General features: G+C 47.1%; 1 protein-coding gene across 2 annotated transcripts in view; it reads left to right on the top strand.

Annotated features, from left to right (window-relative positions):
- The window catches only part of LOC125721468 (NLR family CARD domain-containing protein 3-like), a 181,028-nt gene extending 161,093 nt beyond the window's left edge, over positions 1-19,935 (top strand). Inside the window, exon 10 of one of the 2 annotated variants that reach the window (XM_048997403.1) lies at positions 18,979-19,935. In XM_048997403.1, the coding sequence (XP_048853360.1) occupies positions 18,979-19,082 (104 nt within the window). In that variant the 3' untranslated portion in view covers positions 19,083-19,935. The remainder of the gene's footprint in view (positions 1-18,978) is intronic. The other variant, XM_048997402.1, reaches the window with a different exon arrangement.
- The last annotated feature ends 3,544 nt before the right edge of the window (positions 19,936-23,479 follow it).

Below are 23,479 nucleotides of genomic sequence, written 5' to 3'. Positions count from 1 at the left end.
CTCCACATTCTACTGGCTGCAAAACCCAGATCACATGAACCATGTTTCTTCTACATTATAGAAACCAAAAATCTGTATTATGTGTAACTTACCATGATTTGCAGTTTGTTAAAATGCCTGTGATTGTCCCTCATAATGATAATACCCCACTGCTGTTATCTCCACAGTGAGTGAAGTCCATCTCCCACAAGTAAATTCCTTTTACTCACATCCCTGTTTCTCTCTGTCTCCTTCTAGTTACTGTTGGAGTTAGACTCCACCGAGTCCGTTGATGAGGGAAGGATGCAGTCTGAGGCGAAGGTTGGTTGCAAGTCAGCTCTCTTTAATGACGTCACAGATTGCAATCCGGGAGCACACTTAGATGCACAAAACAGTACATACCAAGAGTAGCTCAATATCTCTTGTCAGGGTCTGGTTTTTATAACCCAAACAGGGCGTTTACTGTTCTTGTTGGTATTTTTCCAGTTGGCGTAACATACAAGTGTTGTTTTGAAATTACTGGCGTTAGTCCCCACACCCGTTCCCTTTTACCTTGTCTTATTATGTTGCAATTAAGCAGCGTCAGCGACCCCCTCCCTTGTTATGTCCCCGCATGTCAAGCGTAAGCTTAATGTCACCGCGACCCTGTCAATGTACCTTCTGCTTTTCTAAATTTACTTGCACTTCGAGGAGGGCCGGAGCCCCCCTTTTTGTCCTGCCTATGTTCCAGTTCCAGTTACTTCCCCATTCTCAGTGTGACAGAGGTTAGCACGCGGCCTAGCCCCCCTTCAATTCCCCCTTTTGATCTCTACTAAGAGATCATTACTGGTTTTAATGATTACATTGCTTTGCGCGAAAATTTGCGGTATCCCCCTTTTGATCTCCGCAAGGAGATCACTACGGATTCTAATGATTGGATTGCGTCGTGCGAAAATTTTGCGGTATCCCCCTTTTGATCTCCGCAAGGAGATCACCACTTACAGCGGGCGCTCCAGACTAACCAGAGACAGGCCGATGACCCCCTCCTCAAACTCCCCCACCTCTTTAATCGGCAACCGAGGCATCATGGGCACATACGTGTCAGGGGGTTCCTCAGCCTTTTTCTCTATGGCGGTGGTGATGAGTCTGACAGCGAGAGCCCGCAGGCAGGGAATACAACAACATCCACAGGTAACAGTTATGGCGAGAAACGTAGCGATTGATATAAGTAGCGAAGCGATTAGTCCCTTCCACTGCCGAACTTAGAGGCGATCCAGTCCTCCCACACGTGCACGATACCAGACTGCTCATGTAGGGTGTAAGAGAGGGTGTGGAGACCTTCTAGCGCCTTAGTGACAGAACCGTACATTTTCACCATCGGCATGTTAGTCACGTTATACGTCATACACATTACTTGCGTTCCCCCAAAGTCCCCCTTTTTATCTTGATCATCGTCATCCGGGTCCCGATTTTTCTCTGGTGAATGAGGTGTAGTCGTCTTCTTTCAGTCAGGGGTGGACTACCCTGCTGGTTGCTTCAGGTCAGGGGATTATTCTGCCCCTACTGCTGGGACCTGAGTTACTGCCGGTTCAGCCGAACCGGGTTGCTTTGCGCTGTCGGCGAGGTCCTCCTGGATCTCGGCAAATGATCTGCTGGGCTCTGCTACCGCTGCGCACTGGCTCCAATGGTACCAGGTTTCACCTTTGCCTTTCAGCCGCACCGCGTGAGACGCAAGGACCCACTTTGCCGTATGTGGTTCGGCTGGTCAAACCTCTGGTCTCGCCTCCTGGACCTGCTTGGAGAAACCTGTACAAGAACTTGTAATCCATCATAATATGCCTTGGCCGTTCGTACCCCTTCTTGTGCCGATTTCCACTTAAGTTCTCTGTGGGGCCCCGAAAATTGTTGTGCCGTCTGCAGCTCAAACGGAGTAAACCCTGTACCCTGATTTATGGAGCATCTGATGGACATCAGTGCCAGGGGTAATGCATCAACCCAATTCAATTTAGTCTGTGCACAGATTTTTGCCAATTTTTGTTTGACCGTCTGGTTCATGCGTTCCACCTTCCCCTGGGACTGGGGATGATACACTGTCCCAAAAGCATGTCTACGTCCCAACGCCCATTCTGCTTTCTGCAGATCCTCGTTTTTGAAATGGGATCCATTGTCTGACCTCACTCTCTCGGGGAACTCATGCTTGGGTATATAATGGTTGACTAGGAACTTCACCACCGAGGCCCCATATTCTCTCCTTGTGGGCCAGGCTTCTGGCCACCCTGAGAATGCATCCACACACATCAGCACATATCGCATCCCACGCACCGGTATTATCATGTCGGTGTAGTCTAGGACTATTTCCTCTCCAGTCCTATGACATGCTGGAAACTGACCCTTTTCTGGTTTTAGCGTGGGTCTCGCAGCGCACAGATCTCACAGCTTCTCACAAACTCCTTTACCATATCCTTCAGGAACGGATGCCACCATACTCTCAAATTGTGAAGCATCTGTCCTGTCCCCACATGCCCCACACCGTGTGCCTCCTCTATGACCTGTTGCCTAATTCCCATAGGTAGGGCTGGCTTCCCCTCCCTGTTACACCACAGGCCCTCTGTTTCTATGCCCCCCTTTTCTGCCCACATGTTCTTCTCCTCTGGGGAGGCTTGGGCCTGCATGACTCGGATCCTGCTTGAGGTCAGCCTGCCCTGTCCCTCCAGTTCCTCTTCTACTGTAACCATCTGCCTGCTTACCTCATACCCCGCTGCCACTTTTGCTTCCGCATCTGCAGCTTGATTGCCTTGTGCTATCACTGTCCCTGACCCCTCATGTCCTTTGCACTTTACCACAGCTATTTTCTTCGGAAGCATCAATGCCTCCGCTAACTCTCTCATATCTGCCTCATGCTTAATCGGTTTGTTTCCTGCCGTTAAGAACCCAGCCCTCAGCCACTGGCTGAGTTCCACATGCACAGCCCCCACCGCATACGCTGAGTCTGAATAGAGGGTGACTGCTTTACCTTCGGCCAATTTTAAAGCTTCGATGACTGCCCTGATCTCCGCTCTCTGGGCCGATTGGGCCCCCTCCCGTCTCTCTGCTTTCAGTGTCCTAAATCCCAGGCCCTCTCTCGCTACCACTGCAAAACCTGCTTGCAAACTTCCACTCTCTGATCGAAAACAACATCCATCAGTAAACCACTCCTCCGTACCTTCTATCTTTTCGGCTGTTAGGTCCTCCCTGACCTTTTCCTCTTTCCTAACCCTGGCCTCACATTCGTGGGGTGCCCCTCCCCCCATTCGATCAGCCATGTTGATGCCCTCATGGACAAAAGTTAAATGTGGTGCCTCTAAAATTTTGCTGAGCCTCTGCTGTCTTAGAGACGTCATTGTGAACGTTTGTGAGTTCACATAGGCCACCACACTGTGCGTGGTCAGGATGTGTAGGGCATGGCCCATCACAATGTGTGCTGTTTTCTGCGCGGCTTTTGCCACTCCTGCCACATGTCTGGTGCATGACGGATGTCGCTGTTCTGTGGTGTCGAGTTTGGTGCTAATATACATCAATACCTTCCTCTCTCCCCCCTTTTTCTGAAACAAGACGGCGTTCACGACGTCTCCAGTTTCAGAAACATCTAAATGAAACGGGAGAGAATAATCAGGTAACGCCAAATCAGCTGCTTGGGCCAACCTCTGCTTGAGAGTGATGAAAGCCTCCTCTGCAGGTTGATCCCACGTCAGAGTGGCGCTGAGGCTCCGCAGGCCATGTGGCCGCACCAGAGCCCTCAGTGGTTGCGTCAGACCTGTGTAATCTGCAATGTAAGTTTGGCTGTATCCGGTCAGTCCCAAAAAGGACAACATGTCCTTCACAATAATTGGTTTAGGGTGACTCAGGATGGCTGACCGATGGGCCGGAGAGAGCCCTGTTCCCTTACCTGACAGGACCCTCCCCAGGAAGGACACCACCGTCCGGGCCACCTGTATCTTATCCTTACTGACCTTAAATCCTTTTTCTGCCAGCCAGAGGAGCACTGACCGCGTTGCCTCGAGTGCCGCCTCCGCTGTCGGGGCCGCGATAAGCAAGTCATCGACGTACTGGACGAGGGTGACCCCATCAGGGAGATGGCAGCCCTGCAACGACTGCTTCAACACCTGGTTGAAAATCCCAGGAGACAGAGCAAATCCCTGTGGGAGTCGCGTGTACCTGAACTGGCATCCCCTGTACGTGAACGAGAATACGTCCCTGCAGTGGGGTGCTAGTGGTAAAGAAAAGAAAGCATTAGCCAGATCAATGCAAGTGAACCATGTTTGGGACGGCGTAAGATTGGTGAGAGCGACGTAGGGATTAGGAACCGGAACAGTGGGAGTCAGCAGCAGCTCATTGATAGCGAGCAAGTCGTGCGCCATACGATACTTGCCTGTTCCTGCCTTCTCTACTGGGAGTATAGGAGTATTCCACTGAGAGGTGGACCCTTCTAATACACCCGCCCGTAAGAGACCGGCTACAGTCTCTGCTATCCCTTCCTCTGCAGCTGGTTTGTGTTGGTATTGCCTGACCCAAAGGGGTCCTGCCGTAGGGCGCAATAGGAAGTCGACGGGCGTGCAGTCCACCAAACCAACATCAGTGGGGCTGGTGGACCACAGTGAGTCTGGCAGAGAAGCCAGTAGTGCTGCTGCACCGGGATGATCCATTTTTTTCCCTACCATGGTCCCTAGACAATTGTTCATGCTGTAACCTGGCTGTGTCTGTCACCTTAGTTTGAATACAGTAGGAACTGCAGGAGGGGGAGTACGAGATTTGAGGGATCTGGGTGAGAACCCAGTCCGTAGCCGAAATGGCTCTTTTCACCATTGGGCCTAAATCTTTAGCCTGATGCTTAGGATGTAGGGCGAGAGAGACGTGTGGCACCGTCTCCTCTCCCATCCTGTACCAGGGCAGTTGCTCAGGAGACAGGTGGACTGCTGAGGCCACCCCCTCGGGACCTACATAAATGTTTTGGGAAGCAACTTGCCACTCGTGGCCTTCCAGTTGCTCAGAAAACAGGTCCCCATACCATTCTGTGGAATTATGGTCATAAAACAGTGTCACATGTGGGGGGTCGGGCGGAGGAACGTAGGGTTCCAGGAGGGAGATCCAGGAGCGCCACGCGGAGTACACCGCCAGGATACCCGCCGGGCTAGGCTGCAGGAGGCCCCAGTAGATGTCAGCCACCGGGTGTTGTGACACAGGTTGCATCAGCCACTGCCCGGTGCCGCCTGTCGCTCCGTCACATGGCAGGCGGGTCCCTTCGGGGAGGGTGACAACCAAACCATCAGCATTACACAGAATTGAAGCCCCCAGCTTCACCAGCATGTCCCGCCCCAGAAGGTTCACAGGCACTGCAGCGGAGACCACAAACGGGTGTAGAAAGGTCTGTCCCCCCAACCGCACTCTCACAGGCTTAGTCACTGGCAGTTTCTGCTCTTCCCCGGAGAAGCCCACAACGGTCACTGTAGTGGTGGAAAGATGTTGTTGGTTAGGCATCACATTCAAAGTCGAATATGTGGCCCCTGTGTCCACCAAGAACGGCAGTTCTTTGTCCATGACCATTAGGGACAGCATGGGGTCTGCCTCCCCCGCGTCCCGGGCCACCCGTGGACACCGTCACATGGAGGAGTCTCCCAGTCCCAGTCCTCGGATCCAGTGAGGATGAGATACTGTCCTCCTCCCGGAACAGCCTGTGGGTTGGGTGCGGTCGCTTGTCCTGCTGGGGGTCCCCTGGGAGGGACCCGTCCTGTTGGGCACTCTCTGACCCAGTGGCCAGCCCTACCACACCTGTAACAGGTTCCCTGCGGTGGCCACCTTTGCGACCTGCCCCGGCCTCGCCCCCGGTTCCCGGCTCCCCGGCCTCGGCCCCCACGGCCTCTTCCCCATAGCTGGGGACCCCAACCCTGATTGCTGTAGTTGGGGGTTTGTCCGACCCATAAGCCGAACAGGGGCTGTGGTGCTCCTGCCACCATCTGTCTCCCCTGCCCTTTCTTTTTGTGAGCCTGTACTTTTTGTCTCGCTTCTCTCACCTGCAGTTTCAACAACTGTGTCTGTAAATTTTTCAGATTACCTTCCTCTTTTGTGACCTCATCCCTCGCTCTCTGGAGATGATGCAACACCTGTCTATCCTGCACGGGTAAATCAGCTCCTGGGAGATCAGGAGTAGCCAAAATAACTGCCTTAACCTCCTCCGAGACACACTCCATGACCGCCCGCCTGAACCACTCCTGCTGAACCCCAGCCTGCCCAGGGTGACACCCTATTCTCCCAGTCCAATCCTCCGTACATTTGTTCAAATATTCTCTGGGGTGTATTTTAGGGTCCCAAGTAAATTTTGGAATGCTGGCCCCGCTCGGGGCGGGGAACATCTCCCGCATGGCTTCACCCAAGTCCATCACTACGTCTGTTAGAGTCACACTATCACCGCGAGTGAGTGTCCTTGCCATTTCCTCTATTTTCTGCAGAGAGTGTTTAGTTAGGCACCTCGCAGCCACTGCTCTGAAATCACCCAAGGCCAACTTTGTTCCCTGCGTCAGCTGGTCTAGTTTATCCATCCAGTGACCTCCCCCGTCTGCAGGGGGAGGCATCTCATCCGCTAGCGCCTGCACGTCTCCTAAGGAGAACGGCTTGTATCTCTCAGGTCCTTCTGAAGCCCCCCTTCTTAAGGGGAACTGCTTAGGCTTCAGGTTTGTTTGCTGCTTCAGGGTGCGGGACCTGAGGGTCATTCTCCCTGACTCCCTTTTACCTTGCTCTGGTCCCTCACCTTGCTCACCTTCCAAATCTATCAACACTTTCTCATCCTCATCTTCCTCACAATACCCCGACAATTCACCGATAATCTCCACTTCCCCTCTCTGGAGACGGCTCCGTTCGCGGAGAGGGGTGAGGCTGCCCCGATTACCCTGGGCCGCCTCCTCCTTTTGCTCTCTAATCACCCTTTCCTGAAACGCTGGTTTAGTTATACCTTTTCCAGGGGTTCCCTTACTCTCTCCCTCGGATTCCCTAGAGGTTTCACAATCTGAATCCTTTTCCTCCCCACTACAGCAATCCCCACCTAGGAGGCTCCCTTCTCCCTTCGTTTGAACCTGAACCGTTCCACCAGTAACATGTATTACTGGATACATGTGCGCAGGGGGAGCGGTGGGAAAACCCCCACGGCTGGTGTACGCCGGGGGTTGCTTGTCGCCTTTCCCAGACCCCTGCCCAGCTGGGGCTGGGTCACAGTTATTGTTATCTCCACTTTCCCTATGCAGGTGATCGACACCCTGCCAGAAAATGGCTAGGCGAGCCCACGCTCTCCTGCTCCTGTTTCTCTCCCTCTTTTCTCCACTTTCCCTGTTGTAACCCCCTTGCTTTCTCTAGCTCGCGTCCTGCCTCATCTTTCAGGCCGCTATGCTCCTTTTCCTTACGCCATAAAAGTGCTCCTAATGATTGCCTATCCTCCGGTTTGTATCCTGCACATTTCACTGCACTACCCATACGCTTCCACGCATCTGCCGTCTCTCTCTCTCGGCCCTTTTCCTGTGCTGCTTTACCCACTGCTATTTTTAGCACCTGCATTTGTTCAGACAGAGGCTTCCACCGCCCGCGTACTGGTGGACCCCAGCCTCCGTCATCCAATTCTCTATCAAATTCGTGATCCATATTTTACCTTAGTCGACCTATCCACACTTAGTACACCTTTTCGTTGTCACTGAGTGCCCCACCAATAAACACCACCAAAACATAAACACACACAATTATCAAGCCACGGACAACGGTAAACAGTAAACAGTAAGTAATCAATTGTAAATACAAAGAATAAATGGCTCTATGTACACCTTATCTCACACCAGTTCCCCACCAACCCCCAGTCACCAACTTGCACTAAATACACTTTATTTACAAGGGTAGCTTCGAGGACTCTATACCTCGGGCCTACAATGACCCGTTTTCGGGAGGATGAACCTGACTCCTCCAGCCAAACGAGCTGCTTGGGGGTCCTATATCCCCGGGCGGCTCAGGCCCAGCTGTCCTACTACCTGCCAGCAGTAGGTGGGGTGCCAATCCACGGACGGGTCCCAGACCCTTGCCAATAGGTTCTGTGCGGGGGTCCCTGACCCACCGTCACATCTGAGAGCCCTCTGTTTTACAGGGTCCCTGACCCCCTGCGAAGGCTCCCAGGTCCCAGACCTTCTATCACAGCGCTTTCCTCATGGGTCCCAGACCCTCCTCAACAGTACTTCTCCCTTCTCTCCTCCAGGGTCCCCGACCCTTCCACACCGGTGCTTTCCTCCTGGGTCCCAGACCCTTCTACAACAATACTATTCTCACGGGTCCCAGACCCCTCTACAACACTACTTTACTCAAAGGTCCCAGACCTCTCCACAACGATACTCTTCTCAGGGGTCCCAGACCCTTCCACAACGATACTATTCTCAGGGGTCCCAGACCCTTCAACAACACTCCTTTACTCAAAGGTCCCAGACCTTTCCACAACGATACTATTCTCAGGGGTCCCAGACCCTTCAACAACACTCCTTTACTCAAAGGTCCCAGACCTTTCCACAACGATACTATTCTCAGGGGTCCCAGACCCTTCTGAGCTACACCCCCAACAAACCCTCGCCCCAATATTGGTTGACAGATCCTGAGACACTTCCAGCCACTTTTTAGGAATAGCCAATATGCAGAGTTTGATAAAACAGGCTCTGCCTACCTTTTTTCTCTGGGCCCCGTGGCTGTCCGCGTCCGCAAGACCTCGTCTCTGGTTCTAATTAGCACAACCTCCTCCTCATCCCGGACGAGCCCCCAAATTGTTGGAGTTAGACTCCACCGAGTCCGTTGATGAGGGAAGGATGCAGTCTGAGGCGAAGGTTGGTTGCAAGTCAGCTCTCTTTAATGACGTCACAGATTGCAATCCGGGAGCACACTTAGATGCACAAAACAGTACATACCAAGAGTAGCTCAATATCTCTTGTCAGGGTCTGGTTTTTATAACCCAAACAGGGCGTTTACTGTTCTTGTTGGTATTTTTCCAGTTGGCGTAACATACAAGTGTTGTTTTGAAATTACTGGCGTTAGTCCCCACACCCGTTCCCTTTTACCTTGTCTTATTATGTTGCAATTAAGCAGCGTCAGCGACCCCCTCCCTTGTTATGTCCCCGCATGTCAAGCGTAAGCTTAATGTCACCGCGACCCTGTCAATGTACCTTCTGCTTTTCTAAATTTACTTGCACTTCGAGGAGGGCCGGAGCCCCCCTTTTTGTCCTGCCTATGTTCCAGTTCCAGTTAGTTCCCCATTCTCAGTGTGACAAAGGTTAGCACGCGGCCTAGCCCCCCTTCATTACCAAAGACACCGTCCTACCGGTATTAGTGCCCAGGACCAGAGCAGAATTCTTACACTGTGAGTCTGTTCACACACTCGCTTCTCTCTCCCTGTATGAGGTGGAGTGTGTTTTATTGTGTTTTATTGTGTTTCATTTTCTACTGCTAGTGGAGCTTCTCTTTCTCTCTCCCGCTGCCTCCTGGTCTTTCACATTTACATGAGCTTTTTATCTCAGTGGACTTTAAATCCAATTGCTAAGTAAGGCAAGTTTATTCAGGGTGCTTTTCCACTGCACCAGGTTTGGTACTTTTGGTTCTTTCCCTTTTCCATTAACTTCCAGTCGAGTACCAATACCAGAAGTTCCAGTACCAAAAGCATCATTGCAGCTGTGGTACTTTTTCGATACTTCGGAACTTTGGTGTGGGACTTACAAACACGTTCATTGTCAATTTAAAAAACAATTTTAAAAAGTCTAAAAGCCCAAAACACAAATAAACAGTTAACTAAAAAGAAGTGAGATTGTAGAGGCAGCGTATGACTAAACTCCTGCTAATTTAATTTATTGAAACAAAGCAGCAACAAAAACGTTTTAAGCCCTGATTATAATGAGCTGACAGTGTTAGCAGACCTCAGGTCTTCAGGAAGCTTGTTCCACAGACAGGGAGCATAGACACTAAAAGCTGCTTCAGCCTGTTTGGTCTTCATTCTGGGACACTGAGTAAACTTTCAGGGGTCTGGATGCTTCACAAGGTTCAAGGAAGTTAGTGCCATTTAGTGCCTTGTACACAAGTAATATTTAATTATTAATCCTGTGATGCTCAGGAAGCCAGTGCAGTGATTAAGGAGCTGTGTGATATGCTCCACTTCCTTGGTGTTAGTGAGGACTCTGGTGGCAGCATTCTGGATGAGCTGCAGCTGTCTGACTGATTTATTACCAAGACCTGCAAAGACACCATTTCAATAGTCTAGCCTGCTGGAAATAAACACATGAACAAGCTTTTCCGTATCTGGTTTAGAGAGAAATCCTTCTCTCTCTCTCTTATTGGGCTGGTTTCAGCTTCCGTTGGGTGGATCTTAAGCAGACCTTGGGCTGGACCTGGGAACACTGTACTGATGCCTCATTTCCACCAACATGGAGCCGGTGCTGGGCTGGTTGTCACTTGATGCCTTTTCAGAACCTGCCTGTGTTTCCACCAGTTTAGAAAATGAACATAGGTGACAGTGAGAGTAAAGGTTCATATGTATTCCGTTTTGTTGGATTTATTCTTTTCTGTTCCAGAATAAGTTTTATAAGCTGCCAACTGTCCTTTTAACAGTCGCACTATTAAAGATGCCAATAACTGAACTTTGCAATCTGCCTCATGATCTCTTCGCCACTCAAGTGCCATAATATTTTATTTATCAGACCTGTGGCATGGTTTTCATTTACAATGCAAAGTTACTCCGATAATAAGCTGGCTACTTGTTTTACTGCTGGCACCGAAAATATTAGACAAAACTACATTGGTTATTGACTGAATTATCCAGGTATGCGGACGGTTTGGACACGATGGCCCCTCCCAGTTGCACTGATGTTATGAGAACTATTTTTTTTATTTTTTGTGGTGGCCTGTAGCTTTGTGCCTTTGACTGAATCACAGCCATGATATACCGGAGTATCTTCTTATATGTTATTGCTTAATTATACTGCACTCATAAAGCATTATAAACACAGCTATAAATATTTATAAAAAAGCATAACACATTATATCCACCATTATAACGCTTTATGAATGCTTTATGACACACTCAACTATAAGGCACTATAGATACCTTCATAATGCAATACAAAGCATCCTTAATGCTTATACCGATCATTATAATGCATTATGAAGGTATTTATAGTGCACTAAAGATGAAAGCTTCATACATCATTCATTATGCATAATAAGCATGCCTATAATGTGTTATGCCTTTTGATAAATATTTAAAGCCATGATTATAATGCATAACAATGGATTATTATTTGTTGTGAATTTTTATTTAATTACTAACAACATGGCCTTAAGTGTTCCAGAGATTTTATAATGTTCCGTAATCTGAGCAAATGGAAGCATGTAGATGTTGAACAAAGAGGCTCAGTGAGGATTATAATTCTAATTGATGGTCAGTGTTGACACACCACAGCACACAGTGCACAACACCGAAATGTGTCCTCTGCATTTAACCCATATGTGACATCGTGACATAGCAAGGGGCAGCTAATTCAGTGCCCAGAGAGCAGTGTTTTGCTTAGGGTCCCTCAGCGGTGCCTTGCTGGTCGGGGATTCAATCCAACAACCATTAAGCCACCACTGCCCACTGCCAATAACGGACCCTTGAGGAACTCCACATGTAATTTCTGTTCATTCAGATTCATAATTACCCTTCTGACAGAAAGTAGTGCCTGACTTGTAAAAATAATTCAAACCCATTAAATAAGGCGGCTGCTCCACCTCCTTCCCTAAGTGCTCTAGTCTCACTGATAAAGGGCAGGTAGGAGTAGCTGGTTTGATCAGGGCTGCTGCATAGTTTTCATTTGACCCCATTTCAGTTTAACGCATAAAAATCAAGGTTTATCCTGATAATACAATCAGTCATTAATAAAGGTTTTCCAACCAAAGGCTTGATATTCAGTAAAGATCAGTTTAATGTATAAAACACATTGTCTGACCCAGTGTGTAGGTGACACACAACTGGAGTCAGATGAGAGAGAGAGTAGCTGTGGGCTTTGATGCACTTTGTTCCCCCTGAAGTCCTTCCTTCACGTTTGCTCTTTTTGTGCATTCGCTGAGTGTACTTTTTTCAGATTGTTTAATATTGTCCTAAGACGGCACCTGCAGTCTTACCCAAACTGGCTGTGACACTGAACATCTCCTAAGTCTGTGCTCTAGGGCCATGACTTCACACGACACGACTACACTTGCGTGCGTAGTTTACATCTATCTGGAGGATTGAAGGTCATGTCCACCAGGGGGCAGTGCGAGAAAACCATCTTGGTCGGTTCCTTCGTTTCCAGTCTCACTTGTGAGCATGTGGTTGTGGCATTAAATGTAGAAGGAGGAGGGAGTCAAGATGGCGCTCTGAAGAACACGCTTTGATTAGAGCTGCAAGCCGACTTGTTTTGTTTACCGTGTAGTGTGAACTATATGCAGATTTACTACTGTCTGGATTTATCATCCAGTGACTGCAATAACTATACATAGTCATGATAGGCTCTGAAAGAAGAAAAAATGATGGAAGAGATTAAACAAGAGATTTTCCAACCAAATGTGTTGGACCTTTTCAAATCAGTCACAAACTGATTTTTGGCTTATTTCTAATGAATTAGGAAATATTTAAACAAACATTATAGCTTCACCATTTTCTGACCACCGAGCCATTGACATCCATATATCCATATTGTCATCGTCTATCCATCTATCCATCCATTTTCCAAACCGCTTGGGTCGCGGGGGGTCCGGAGCCTATCCCAGAAGTGATGGGCACGAGGCAGGGAACAACCCAGGATGGGGGGCCAGCCCATCGCAGGGCACACTCACACACCAGTCACTCACACATGCACACCTATGGGCAATTTAGCAACTCTAATTAGCCTCAGCATGTCTTTGGACTGTGGGGGCAAACTGGAGTACCCGGAGGAAACCCCACGACGACATGGGGAGAACATGCAATCTTTGTCATCGTCTACTGGATATAAAATATTTTCAAACTGGATATTAAACAGTTCAATCTTGAGAAAAAAAGTAGCTATTTTAAATATAGAATAATTAACTGACTTACACTGGAACAGACCCAATACAGAAAAAAGTATTGCAATAATAATATGATGTAGCAAAATTTGTCAGAAGGTTTAGTAGTGACTTGGCTCGAATCGGAAGAGATGAAGAAAACAAAATTATAAATGAGATTTACTGCTTTAACCTGCAAACCAGTCAGTCGTCTTACTGATACAGAAAATAATGTAGGAGGTGCCTTACAGAATAAATTGTATGATTATATATAAACATAAGGCAGAAGGAGCCTTTGTTAGATTGTGGCAAAAATGGCTTGAACAAGGTGAGCAGAACTCAGCCTATTTCTTTAGGCTGGAAAGTCAGCAAGTCAGGAACAACTGCATTATGCGGGCGAGGATTTATGGAAATGCTGCAGATGACATCAAGAAAATAGCCAAATTCTGCACTGAGTTCTTTAATAATTTGTATGTCAGGAGTCTTGATCCAAAATTTTTGATTTCTTCTCAAACATCACGGGAATAACTGATGTGGATCGTGAACTTTGTGACGTCCCAGTTGGTTTAACTGAGATGTGTGCAGCAATAAATTGCTTAAAAAAAAAAAAAAAAAAAAAAGTTAAAATTAAAAAAATTGCTTTTTTCATCATTGCTGGAGACTTCAATCAGGCAAATCTGAAGCCAGTTTTCCCCAAATTCTTCCAATATATGAACATCCCAGCTAGAGGGAGAATCTGTCTGGACAATGTTTACACAAACGTTTGTGAGGCCTACAAGGCCCCCCCCCCCCCCACCTCGGCTACTCAGACCATGTCACTGTGATCATGGTTCCTGTGTATAAATCCCTGCTGAAGCACAACAAACCAGTCAGTCAGAGTGTGGCCAGCTGGTGCCGTCTCAGCTCTCCAAGGCTGCTTTGGATCTACTGACTGGGACATTTTTAAGGAGGCTGCTATAAATGGTGACGCCATCAACCTGGAGGAGTATATAAACTCTGTGATCGATGACCACGAGAGCCGACCAAAGGCCCTGGATGATGAGGGAAGTGCTCACATAGCTAAGAATCAGAAATGCAGCTTTCAGATCTAAAGACAAGGCTGCCCTCAGGACGCCCACAGACAACCTGTCCCGAGCTATGAGGATAGCCAATCAGGCACATGCACAGAGGATCAATGTACACTTTAAATGCATCAAAGACACACGCCGTATATGGCAGGGAATTCAGCCAATCACGATCTACGAGCCCATCCTACACATCAATGGCGGTGATGTCTCCCTTCCAGATGAGCTAAACAACTGTTTTGTACAGAATAAGCCGACACCGCCCCCCCCCCCCCCCACCCCCCAAGTGAGAAGCTACTTTGTCTGACCACAGCTGATGTGAGAAGTACTCTATCCAGAGTCAACCCACGCAAGGCAGCAGGAGCTGACAACATACTTGGCTGAGTGCTGAGAGAATGCACTGACCACATGGCTGGTGTCCTCACAGAATGCACCTCTTTAAGCCAGTGGTCTGTCCCAGCATGCTTCAAATTAACCGCCATCATCCCAGTGCTGTAGAAGCCATCAGTGACAGGCCTGAATGACTACTGCCCAGTAGCACTCATGTCAATCATCATGAAGTGCTTGGAAAGGCTGGTCATGGCAGTAATACATAAAGACTAATCTTCCCACCTCTCTAGACCCTCTCTGATCTGCATACCGGTCCAACAGGTCTACTGAGGACACCGTAGCCTCTGCCCGTCACCTTTCCCTGACACATCTGGGTAAGAGAGTCACAGATGTCAGGATGTTATTCATAGACTTCAGCTCTACCTTCAACATGTCCCTCAAAAACTGAGGGGGTTAAGCTTGAACACCACTCTCTGCAGCTGGATCTTGGACTTCCTGACAGAGACGCCCCAGTCAGTATGTATGGGCTGCAACACGTCCAACACCATCATCATCAAGTTTGTGGATGATACAACTGTGGTGGGACTGATAAATAGAGAAGATGAATCAGCATACAGAGAAGAGGTGGAAAGTCTGTCCACAAGGTGCAGAGACTACAATCTATCTGTCAACGCTGACAAGGCAAAAGAGATGATTGTGGACTTCAGAAGGACACGTCCTGCCCACACCCCACTCAGCATCAATGGTACTGCTGTGGAGATTGTAAGGAGAACCAAGTTCCTCGGTGTGGACATAACTGAGGAATTTACATGGACAAATAACACCAGCTCCTTATTCAAGAAAGCCCAGCAAAGAATAAACTTCCTGAGGCGCTAAAATAAGCAAACCTTCCCCTCCCATCCTCACCATGTTCTATAGAGGCACCATCAGCAGTGTTCTGACTAACTGCATTACCATCTGGTGTGGCAGCTGCAACAAATCTGACCACAAATTCCTGCAGAGAGCAGTGAAAACAGCAGAGAATATTATGGGATGCCTCTCCCTTCCCTACAAGCCGCTTTTTGCAAACGCAGTGTCCGCAAGGCCTGCAGCATTGTGCAGGACCCATCACATCCCTCACATGGTCATTTCACACTCCAGCCACCTGAGAGAAGATACTGCAGCATCAGAGCCGGGTCTGCCAGGCTGCGTGGCAGTTTTTACCCCCAGGCTGTCAGGCTCCTCAACACCATGCTGCCTCCCAGGATCCCTCACTCTGCCTCCTCACTGCCTCAACCCCCCCGTAACCCACAGCTAAAGGCCACAGACTGACCCTTAAGCACTGCACTACACTTAACACTTTGTCACTCTGACATGGGGGCAATAATAAGAATCCCCATTATTCTCTGTCTGCCCCATTATTCTGCTTCTATTCCTATTTTCAGCTGTTAGAAATGTTAGACGTGTTACTGCTGTTACTACTATTATCATACACTGTTTACACCGTGAACTCAGGCTGTTACAGCGTACATGATGGTGAATTCAGGTCTAACTGACTGCAGAAAAAACATCATATATTTAATATAGTTCTAACAATATTGCACATTGTCCGGTATTGCACATTACTGTATATTGCACAATCTACTCCTCTTCCTCAGTTGCACTGTCCTGTAAGTCCTTTGCACATTGTCTTGTCTTGTTCTCTATATTGGACTAAGTTTATGCTTACACTGTGGGCCCTGAGCTTCGCCATTTCATCTCTCTGTATACTTATATATGGTGGAGATGACAATAAAGTTCAATTTGACTTTGATCTCGGGGGTTTGTTCACGGTGCAGCAATTTGGAAAAAGCGGGAACTGAGCTGGAAGGTGAAGCTTTTAATTTACCAGTTGATCTACGTTCCTACCCTCACTTATGGTTATGAGCTCTGGGTGATGTCCGAATAAATGAGATTGTGAATACTGTACAAGCAGCAGAAATGAGTTTCCTCAGCAGGGTGTCTGGGCTCAGCCTTAGAGAGGGTGAGGAGCTCAGACATCCGGGCTCAAAGTAGAGTCGCTGCTTCTCCGCATTGAAAGGAGTCAGTTGATAGTTCTAGGATACCTCTTGGACGGCGCCCTGGGGAGGTGTTTCAAGGCATGTCCAACCAGGAGGAGGCCTGGGGGCAGACCCAGAGATTATATATTATATATAACCTGAGAGATTATATATAATATATACTACATTATATACCAGCCTAGATGTGTCCGCGTTGGGAGCGTCGCGTTGGTGCGCTGCTGGAGAGAGGTGTGTGTCCAATGTGGATTAAAAGACGTTCATATTGTGATCTAAAGACAAACTCACTTTTATTAATAGCTGTTGTAGAATCAATATTAAACTCACTATTTTATTTGTGTCCATTGCTTGGTCAAAATATCAGGCTGATCATTGTGAGCAGCAATAAGTAATAAACATAACAATCTCAAATAATGATAGACATTAATTAGCTTTGCACATTAGTTAATTTTGCACATTGCTTACTGAGCAAAATTAGCACAATACGATCATTAATAACATAATCAGTTTACTGAATGTGTCTGGCAGGCTGTGGGGTGGACTCTCTATAAAACAAAACAGGTGTTTAGTACCAAATTAGGACCCAATAAACTCATTTTTAATTCTTAATTAAAAATTAAGGATGGCATGGTGGTGCAGTGGTTAGCACTGTTGCCTCACACCGCTGGGACCTGGGTTCGAGTCTCCGCCTGGGTTACATGTGTGTGGAGTTTGCATGTTCTCCCCATGTCGTCGTGGGGTTTCCTCCGGGTACTCCAGTTTCCCCCCACAGTCCAAAAATATGCTGAGGCTAATTGGAGTTACTAAATTGCCTATTCAGTAGGTGTGCATGTGTGAGTGACTGGTGTGAGAGTCACTGGTGTGTGAGTGTGCCCTGTGATAGGCTGGCCCCCCCGTCCTGGGTTGTTCCCTGCCTCGTGCCCATTGCTTCTGGGATAGGCTCCAGACTCCCCGCGACCTAGTAGGATAAGCGGTTTGGAAAATGGATGGATGGATATATATAACCGCACACACACACACACACACACAAGTAGATTATATGTTATATATTAGATAAGTGGCAGAAAAATCGATGGATGGATGGAACTGTATGAAAAATAATGCTGCTTATGAAAGTAGGCAAGTAAGAATTTCAGGTTAGAATTTCATTGTACCTTGTACGCATGACACTGCTTTCTTAGAAACTTATACTGCCATTAAATTTTGAAGACGCTGTACAAAGAAGGACACAATAGTGTTCGGAATATTTTTTTCTTGTCTGTGAAAATATACAGCTCTTCTGGACACTCATTCTTAAAAAAATCAGATGCTACTTTAATACTATCTGTACCGTTAGTAAAGACAATGTTCCGTGACAAAACGTGACCATACTGCCACGCCAATTTCTGGTGGCACTGCACGTCGCGCATGCGTCTTGTTATCCTCATGTAAGTGCACAGACGAAGCCGGAATCAACACAGAAAACACGTGGCGGCCAGACTGGTACCTCTCCGCGCGCGTATAAACGGACGTGTTTGTATAGACTTTTATGATGCATTTTACTCCTCCGCGGACGACCGCCTGCCGCACTCCAAATTTGTCTTTAAACGCCAACATAGATGATTTTGATGAGGATTGGGGTAGTTTGCAAACCCTACAGCCAATTTTCAAGGTAATAGAACTGTTACATACATATAAATGCGTATGCATATGTGTGCAGACTTGTCCCAAATTGAAAATCTCACGCCAGCCAGTTGATCAAAGTTGGCAGCCGCGTGAACTGCCGCTCTGAATTTGTAAAACGTAGGGAAACATACACAGACCTCGCGGCTGTGGTACGTGTGCAGGGAATATCAGAATTACTACTAATAATACTTAAATAGGGCACGTGCGCATGTGTAAAGTACACAGCTTGACCAGAGAAATATGAACGTTTCCATGTACGCATACGCGGTGTAATACGCGAGTGCTGCGCTTTGCGGAGAACCAGCCTAGATGCGTCCGCGTTGGGAGCGTCGCGTCGGCGCGCTGCTGGAGAGAGGTGTGTGTCCAAAGTGGATTAAAAGAAATTCATATTGTGACCTAAAGACAAACTCACTTTTAGTGGTAATCTTTGTTGTGTAATTTTATGGTTAATATGTTTGATGAATGCTGTTTCTAATTTTATTTACCTGTAATTAAGCCTATTAGTTTAACACGCGCGTCATTTCGGCGCGTTTTCCCACCGGCGTCGCGCGGGCGTCCAACATTTCCTGAGGTATTTCACATATTTGACTTTTTATATTTTATGTATCGTACAGAATAATAGAGCGCAGGCTAAAGTGCAGTTCGGCCCCAGCGAGTCTCTCAGCGCGGCGTGTCTCAGCGCAGGGGGCAGCCGGAGCGCCGCAGACTCGGGCGGCTACATGAGTATATTGGGAATAAAATGTGTGTATTGGAGCGAGTTCTGTGTGAGTGAGTGTGTGAGGTGTGACAGTGATAATGATGGAGATGCTGGGCTTCGTCATGGGATTAATGGCTCTTCCTCTTGCCTACAGACTCCTGCCAGCTGACGCTGGACCCCAACACAGCAAACAGAGAAGTGTCTCTGTCAGGGGGGGACAGGAAGGTGACATGGGGGGGCAGAGCAGCCATATCCTGATCATCCAGAGAGATTTGACTGCTGGAGCCAAGTTCTGTGCAAGGAGAGAGTCTTACTGGTCGCTGTTACTGGGAGGCTGAGTGGGATGGAATTAGAGGCCGGATAGCAGTGACTTATAAAGGGATCGGGAGGAAAGGAGGGAGTGACTGTGGGCTTGGATACAATGACAAGTCATGGAGTCTGTACTGTAATACTGACAGATACTCTGTCCTGCACAATAATAAAGAGACTCTCATACCCATACAGCCCTCAGGCTCCCATAGAGTAGGAGTGTATCTGGACTGGGGGGCTGGTGCTCTGTCCTTCTACAGAGTCTCCTCTGATGGACTGACCCCCCTGCACAGATTCACCTCCTCATTCACTGAGTCCCTCTATCCAGGGTTTGGGGTTTATCCAAACTCCCCCGTGTCGCTGTGCATGCTGGGATAGCTCACTGTGTGCTGGAGGAATCATTTTTACCGTATCAGAGTCTCACATGTCGCTGCTTCTCCGTGGCAAAAAGGTAAAATCTCTGCTTTATAACCAGTATAACCCTTTTTACTCTGTCTGAAGTGTGACGTACGTTAATAATTGGGTTCTGTAAGCTGAACAAACATACAAAATGACTGTTTTTCTCTGACTTATGTTCTATGTTGGCTGTTAATGCACCAAAACTGCCTAAACAAATTCATAGTGCATGCAGTTGTACCAAAGGAGTGAATTCTGATTCTGAATAAAATAAAATGTAATGAAATCTAAGCCTGATGAGTGGGGGAGCTTTTCCCCTCCCCTCTATATGTATATTTTATATTTCTGTCTATATATTGTATTTGCTACCTGTACACTGACAATAAAGGCTTCCTATTCTATCCCATTAATGTCCCGGTTCCGCGCTGCCCAGAACGTAACTGAGTAACAGACTTAATCCGCGCTCTCTGCTCACTGAGCGCAGCAGCCTGATATCGCAGCGGCGACGCTTTGGCCAGCAGGGGGCGGCAGACGGCAGACAGTTTATTAACTCAAAACCTACAGCGGTCCTGAGGTAACTTAGTAAAGATAATAACATAATCAAATTAATCATATATTAACTAAGTAAACATAAATAACATAAAATCTTAATAAGTCACATTAGTACAACAACAGAAAAGCACCTGATCATCATCAAGTAGTGTAGGTGATTACCAATTACCAGAAAAAAACACATAAGTCCTGTTTCATTAGGAATCCTGAGATATATACAGTACTGTGCAAAAGTCTTAGGGAGTCATAGGAAATGTTTAAAGCTATTTATCTGGGTAGTAAATTTATATTTTCTCAGTATGAAAAAGAAAATGTAATATTAGAACATGTGCAAATTATGAGTAAAACAAAAAAACTAAAAGGAATTTCTTATGTTCTCCAAAAAGTTACTGATATCTTGTTGGATGGCTAGATGAACACCAATATGGTTCCTAAACCTCTCCTCAGGTTCACCTCGGCCATTTCATGTATTTGTTAAATTTCACGACCAGCTCACTTAATTAATTAATGAAACTAGTTTTATAAAGTCACTGAGGTACTGATTAGCTATATGAGGTGAGCTAGTGGTCATGTCAAAAAATACATGAGTATATTGAAAATACTGCCAATACTGGGATGACTTTAGGAGAGATTTTGAAACGGTTAAGGGCAAACAGTTTGACATAATACATAATATCATAGGTTTAAATCAACATGGAGATCATTTTAAAAGTTTATGTGACTGCCTAATATATATATATATATATATATATATATATATACATATATATATATATATATATATATATATCCATCCATCCATCCATTGTCCAAACTGCTTACTGGGTCGCGGGGGGTCCGGAGCCTATCCCGGAAGCAATGGGCACGAGGCAGAGAACAACCCAGGATGGGGGGCCAGCCCACAGCTGTTTCTGCTCCCATTGCATTAATATGGAAGCTATCTGCTTGTGTTGATGTTTCGCCTGATATTTCAGGTGATATTTCAGGATGCAGGCGGGTGGACTCGGTGGTGGTACTGTTATAGTGGGGTTTGCTGGATAGATGGACGATTCACAGTTTATATTCCATGCAAGTCCACATATATCATTCAATTCACCCTATTCATGTACACTATCACAGTGGCCGGTGTCCAGGCAGGATTTTCACCAGTACTTTTCAATCTCTTAATGCATGTTACAGTGAGCAGCTGCCATTCTGGGAAAGTCTGGCTTCCCTCTTGGGGACATGATCAACAGAACAACGTGTGAAAGACAGTGAACTAGAGTGATGTGTTTTGGGGTAACTCTCAGGGGGGAGGCTGATTTATCACTATTTGCCCAATTGTGAGTCAAAGTCAGAAAACAAAAGCCTTTGTTCTGTTTTGGGCTCCTGCGCCCAGATGGGGTGACTGGCCCTGCAGGCTGTTTGACTTCACTGGCTTGTTGTCAGACAGTTTAGCTGTACCTGTGGCTCAGATCACGTGGGGACTTGTGGAACCCATCAGCTGGGTCCAATAAATCTGACCGCCGTAGTCACAGTTAGCATTAGCACAACTTCTCTATCCATGGCCTTCTCACTTCATAAGTCAAATTAAACTTTACTGTCATTGTGTATGAGCACAACGAAATGGAGTAGTAGGGCCAATAAAGGCAGTAGAATAGAATAAATAACAATAAAGGCAGTGCGACAATTAGCGTCCTGAATATATATACATATATATATGAAATTGCTAATGGCCACATTCGGATTCAGATATAAAGTCAAAGTAATTAAAAATCTGGGGCCGAGTGCCTGAAAGACTACAAGTCCTGCTACAGGTTGTCCTGTAACTAATAGTTGTCCTATGGACAGATTCCCCCACCTGAGCTGTAGATCTCTGCAGCTCGTCCAGAGTCACCATGGGCCTCTTGGCTGCATTTCTGATCAGCGCTCTCCTTGTTCGGCCTGTGAGTTCAGGTGGACGGCCTTGTCTTGGTAGGTTTACAGTTGTGCCATACTCCTTCCATTTCTGAATGATCGCTTGAACAATGCTCCGTGGGATGTTCAAGGCTTTGGAAATCTTTTTGTAGCCTAAGCCTGCTTTAAATTTCTCAATAACTGTCTCTTAGACAACCTCTGAGGCCGTCACAGAGCAGCTGTATTTGTACTGACATTAGATTACACACAGTTGCACTCTATTTAGTCATTAGCACTCATCAGGCAATGTCTATGGGCAACTGACTGCACTCAGACCAAAGGGGTCTGAATAATTACGCACACCCCAATTTGCAGTTATTTATTTGTAAAAAATGTTTGGAATCATATATGATTTTCGTTCCACTTCTCACGTGTACACCACTTTGTATTGGTCTTTCACGTGGAATTCCAATGAAATTGATTCATGTTTGTGGCTGTAATGTGACAAAATGTGGAAAAGTTCAAGGGGGCCGAATACTTTTGCAAGCCACTGTAAACCACAGGCATCACCCTAACGGTAAGAAGTGTGATCCGCTTACGACTGACACGCAGTAGAGACAGGATCCCATCCAACACGGGACCCACTATAGGCTCACACAGAAATAAAGGAGAAAAACACCAGCTGCCTTTTCCAAGCTGTTTACATTCCTGCGCTTCCTCATGGTGACAGTAACAGCCCGTGTCACATGACCACTGTCATGTCCTACCCATCACACCTGCCTGACCCTCCTGTCTCCTCACTAGCGTGACCCTGATGATTCATGCCTGTTGCTTGTTGCCCCTCGTTAGTCTTTGCATTTAAGTATCTATTTGTCTCGTCAGCCCCAGTCCGGTCATTGATGTTAAACCTTCCTGCTGCCTGTGACCTTCCCGGTTACCAGTCCTCCCATTTGTGATCCCTCACGATCCTCTTTGTTTCCAGTCTCAGCCCATCTAGTTCAGCAAACCCCCTTTTTGTTTCGCTACCAAGGATACAGAGATGAGAGTCTTTTACCAAGCTTACAGTGTCCAGAGTGGATGAGCATGACCACAGTGAGAAGAGGATCTAATGGATGGAGGACCTAAGTACCATAATCTTAGTAACGCATGAGCAGAATTGGACCATAAGAGGAACTGGCCGGCTCCATCTCATACATGGTACGTGGGTGTAGAAGTTACTCAAAACCATATGGCTGAAATCCTCCACATGTGCATTTTGAATGTATTGGGCATCATGTCCTGTTTTAACCATGAGAATCCAGTGAGGGGCGGCTCAGTGGGTAACAGGGCTGCCTTGCAGCTGCAGTGTTGAATGTTTCCATCCTTCTCCTATGCTGCCTGTGTGGCGTTTGTTTGCTCTCTTTATCCCACATGGGTTTCTTCCTGCAGCGACTCTGACAGGCATCTGTAAATTGTCCGGACTCCATAACTGTGAGTGTTCCTTGTGATTAAATGGCATTGTATCCATGGTGGACCCCAGCTTT

Source organism: Brienomyrus brachyistius, unplaced genomic scaffold (assembly GCF_023856365.1).
Source record: "Brienomyrus brachyistius isolate T26 unplaced genomic scaffold, BBRACH_0.4 scaffold33, whole genome shotgun sequence".
NCBI classification, from domain to species: domain Eukaryota; kingdom Metazoa; phylum Chordata; class Actinopteri; order Osteoglossiformes; family Mormyridae; genus Brienomyrus; species Brienomyrus brachyistius.
The sequence above is the reverse complement of the archived record's forward strand: the minus strand, read 5'-3'. Positions and strand labels throughout refer to the sequence as shown.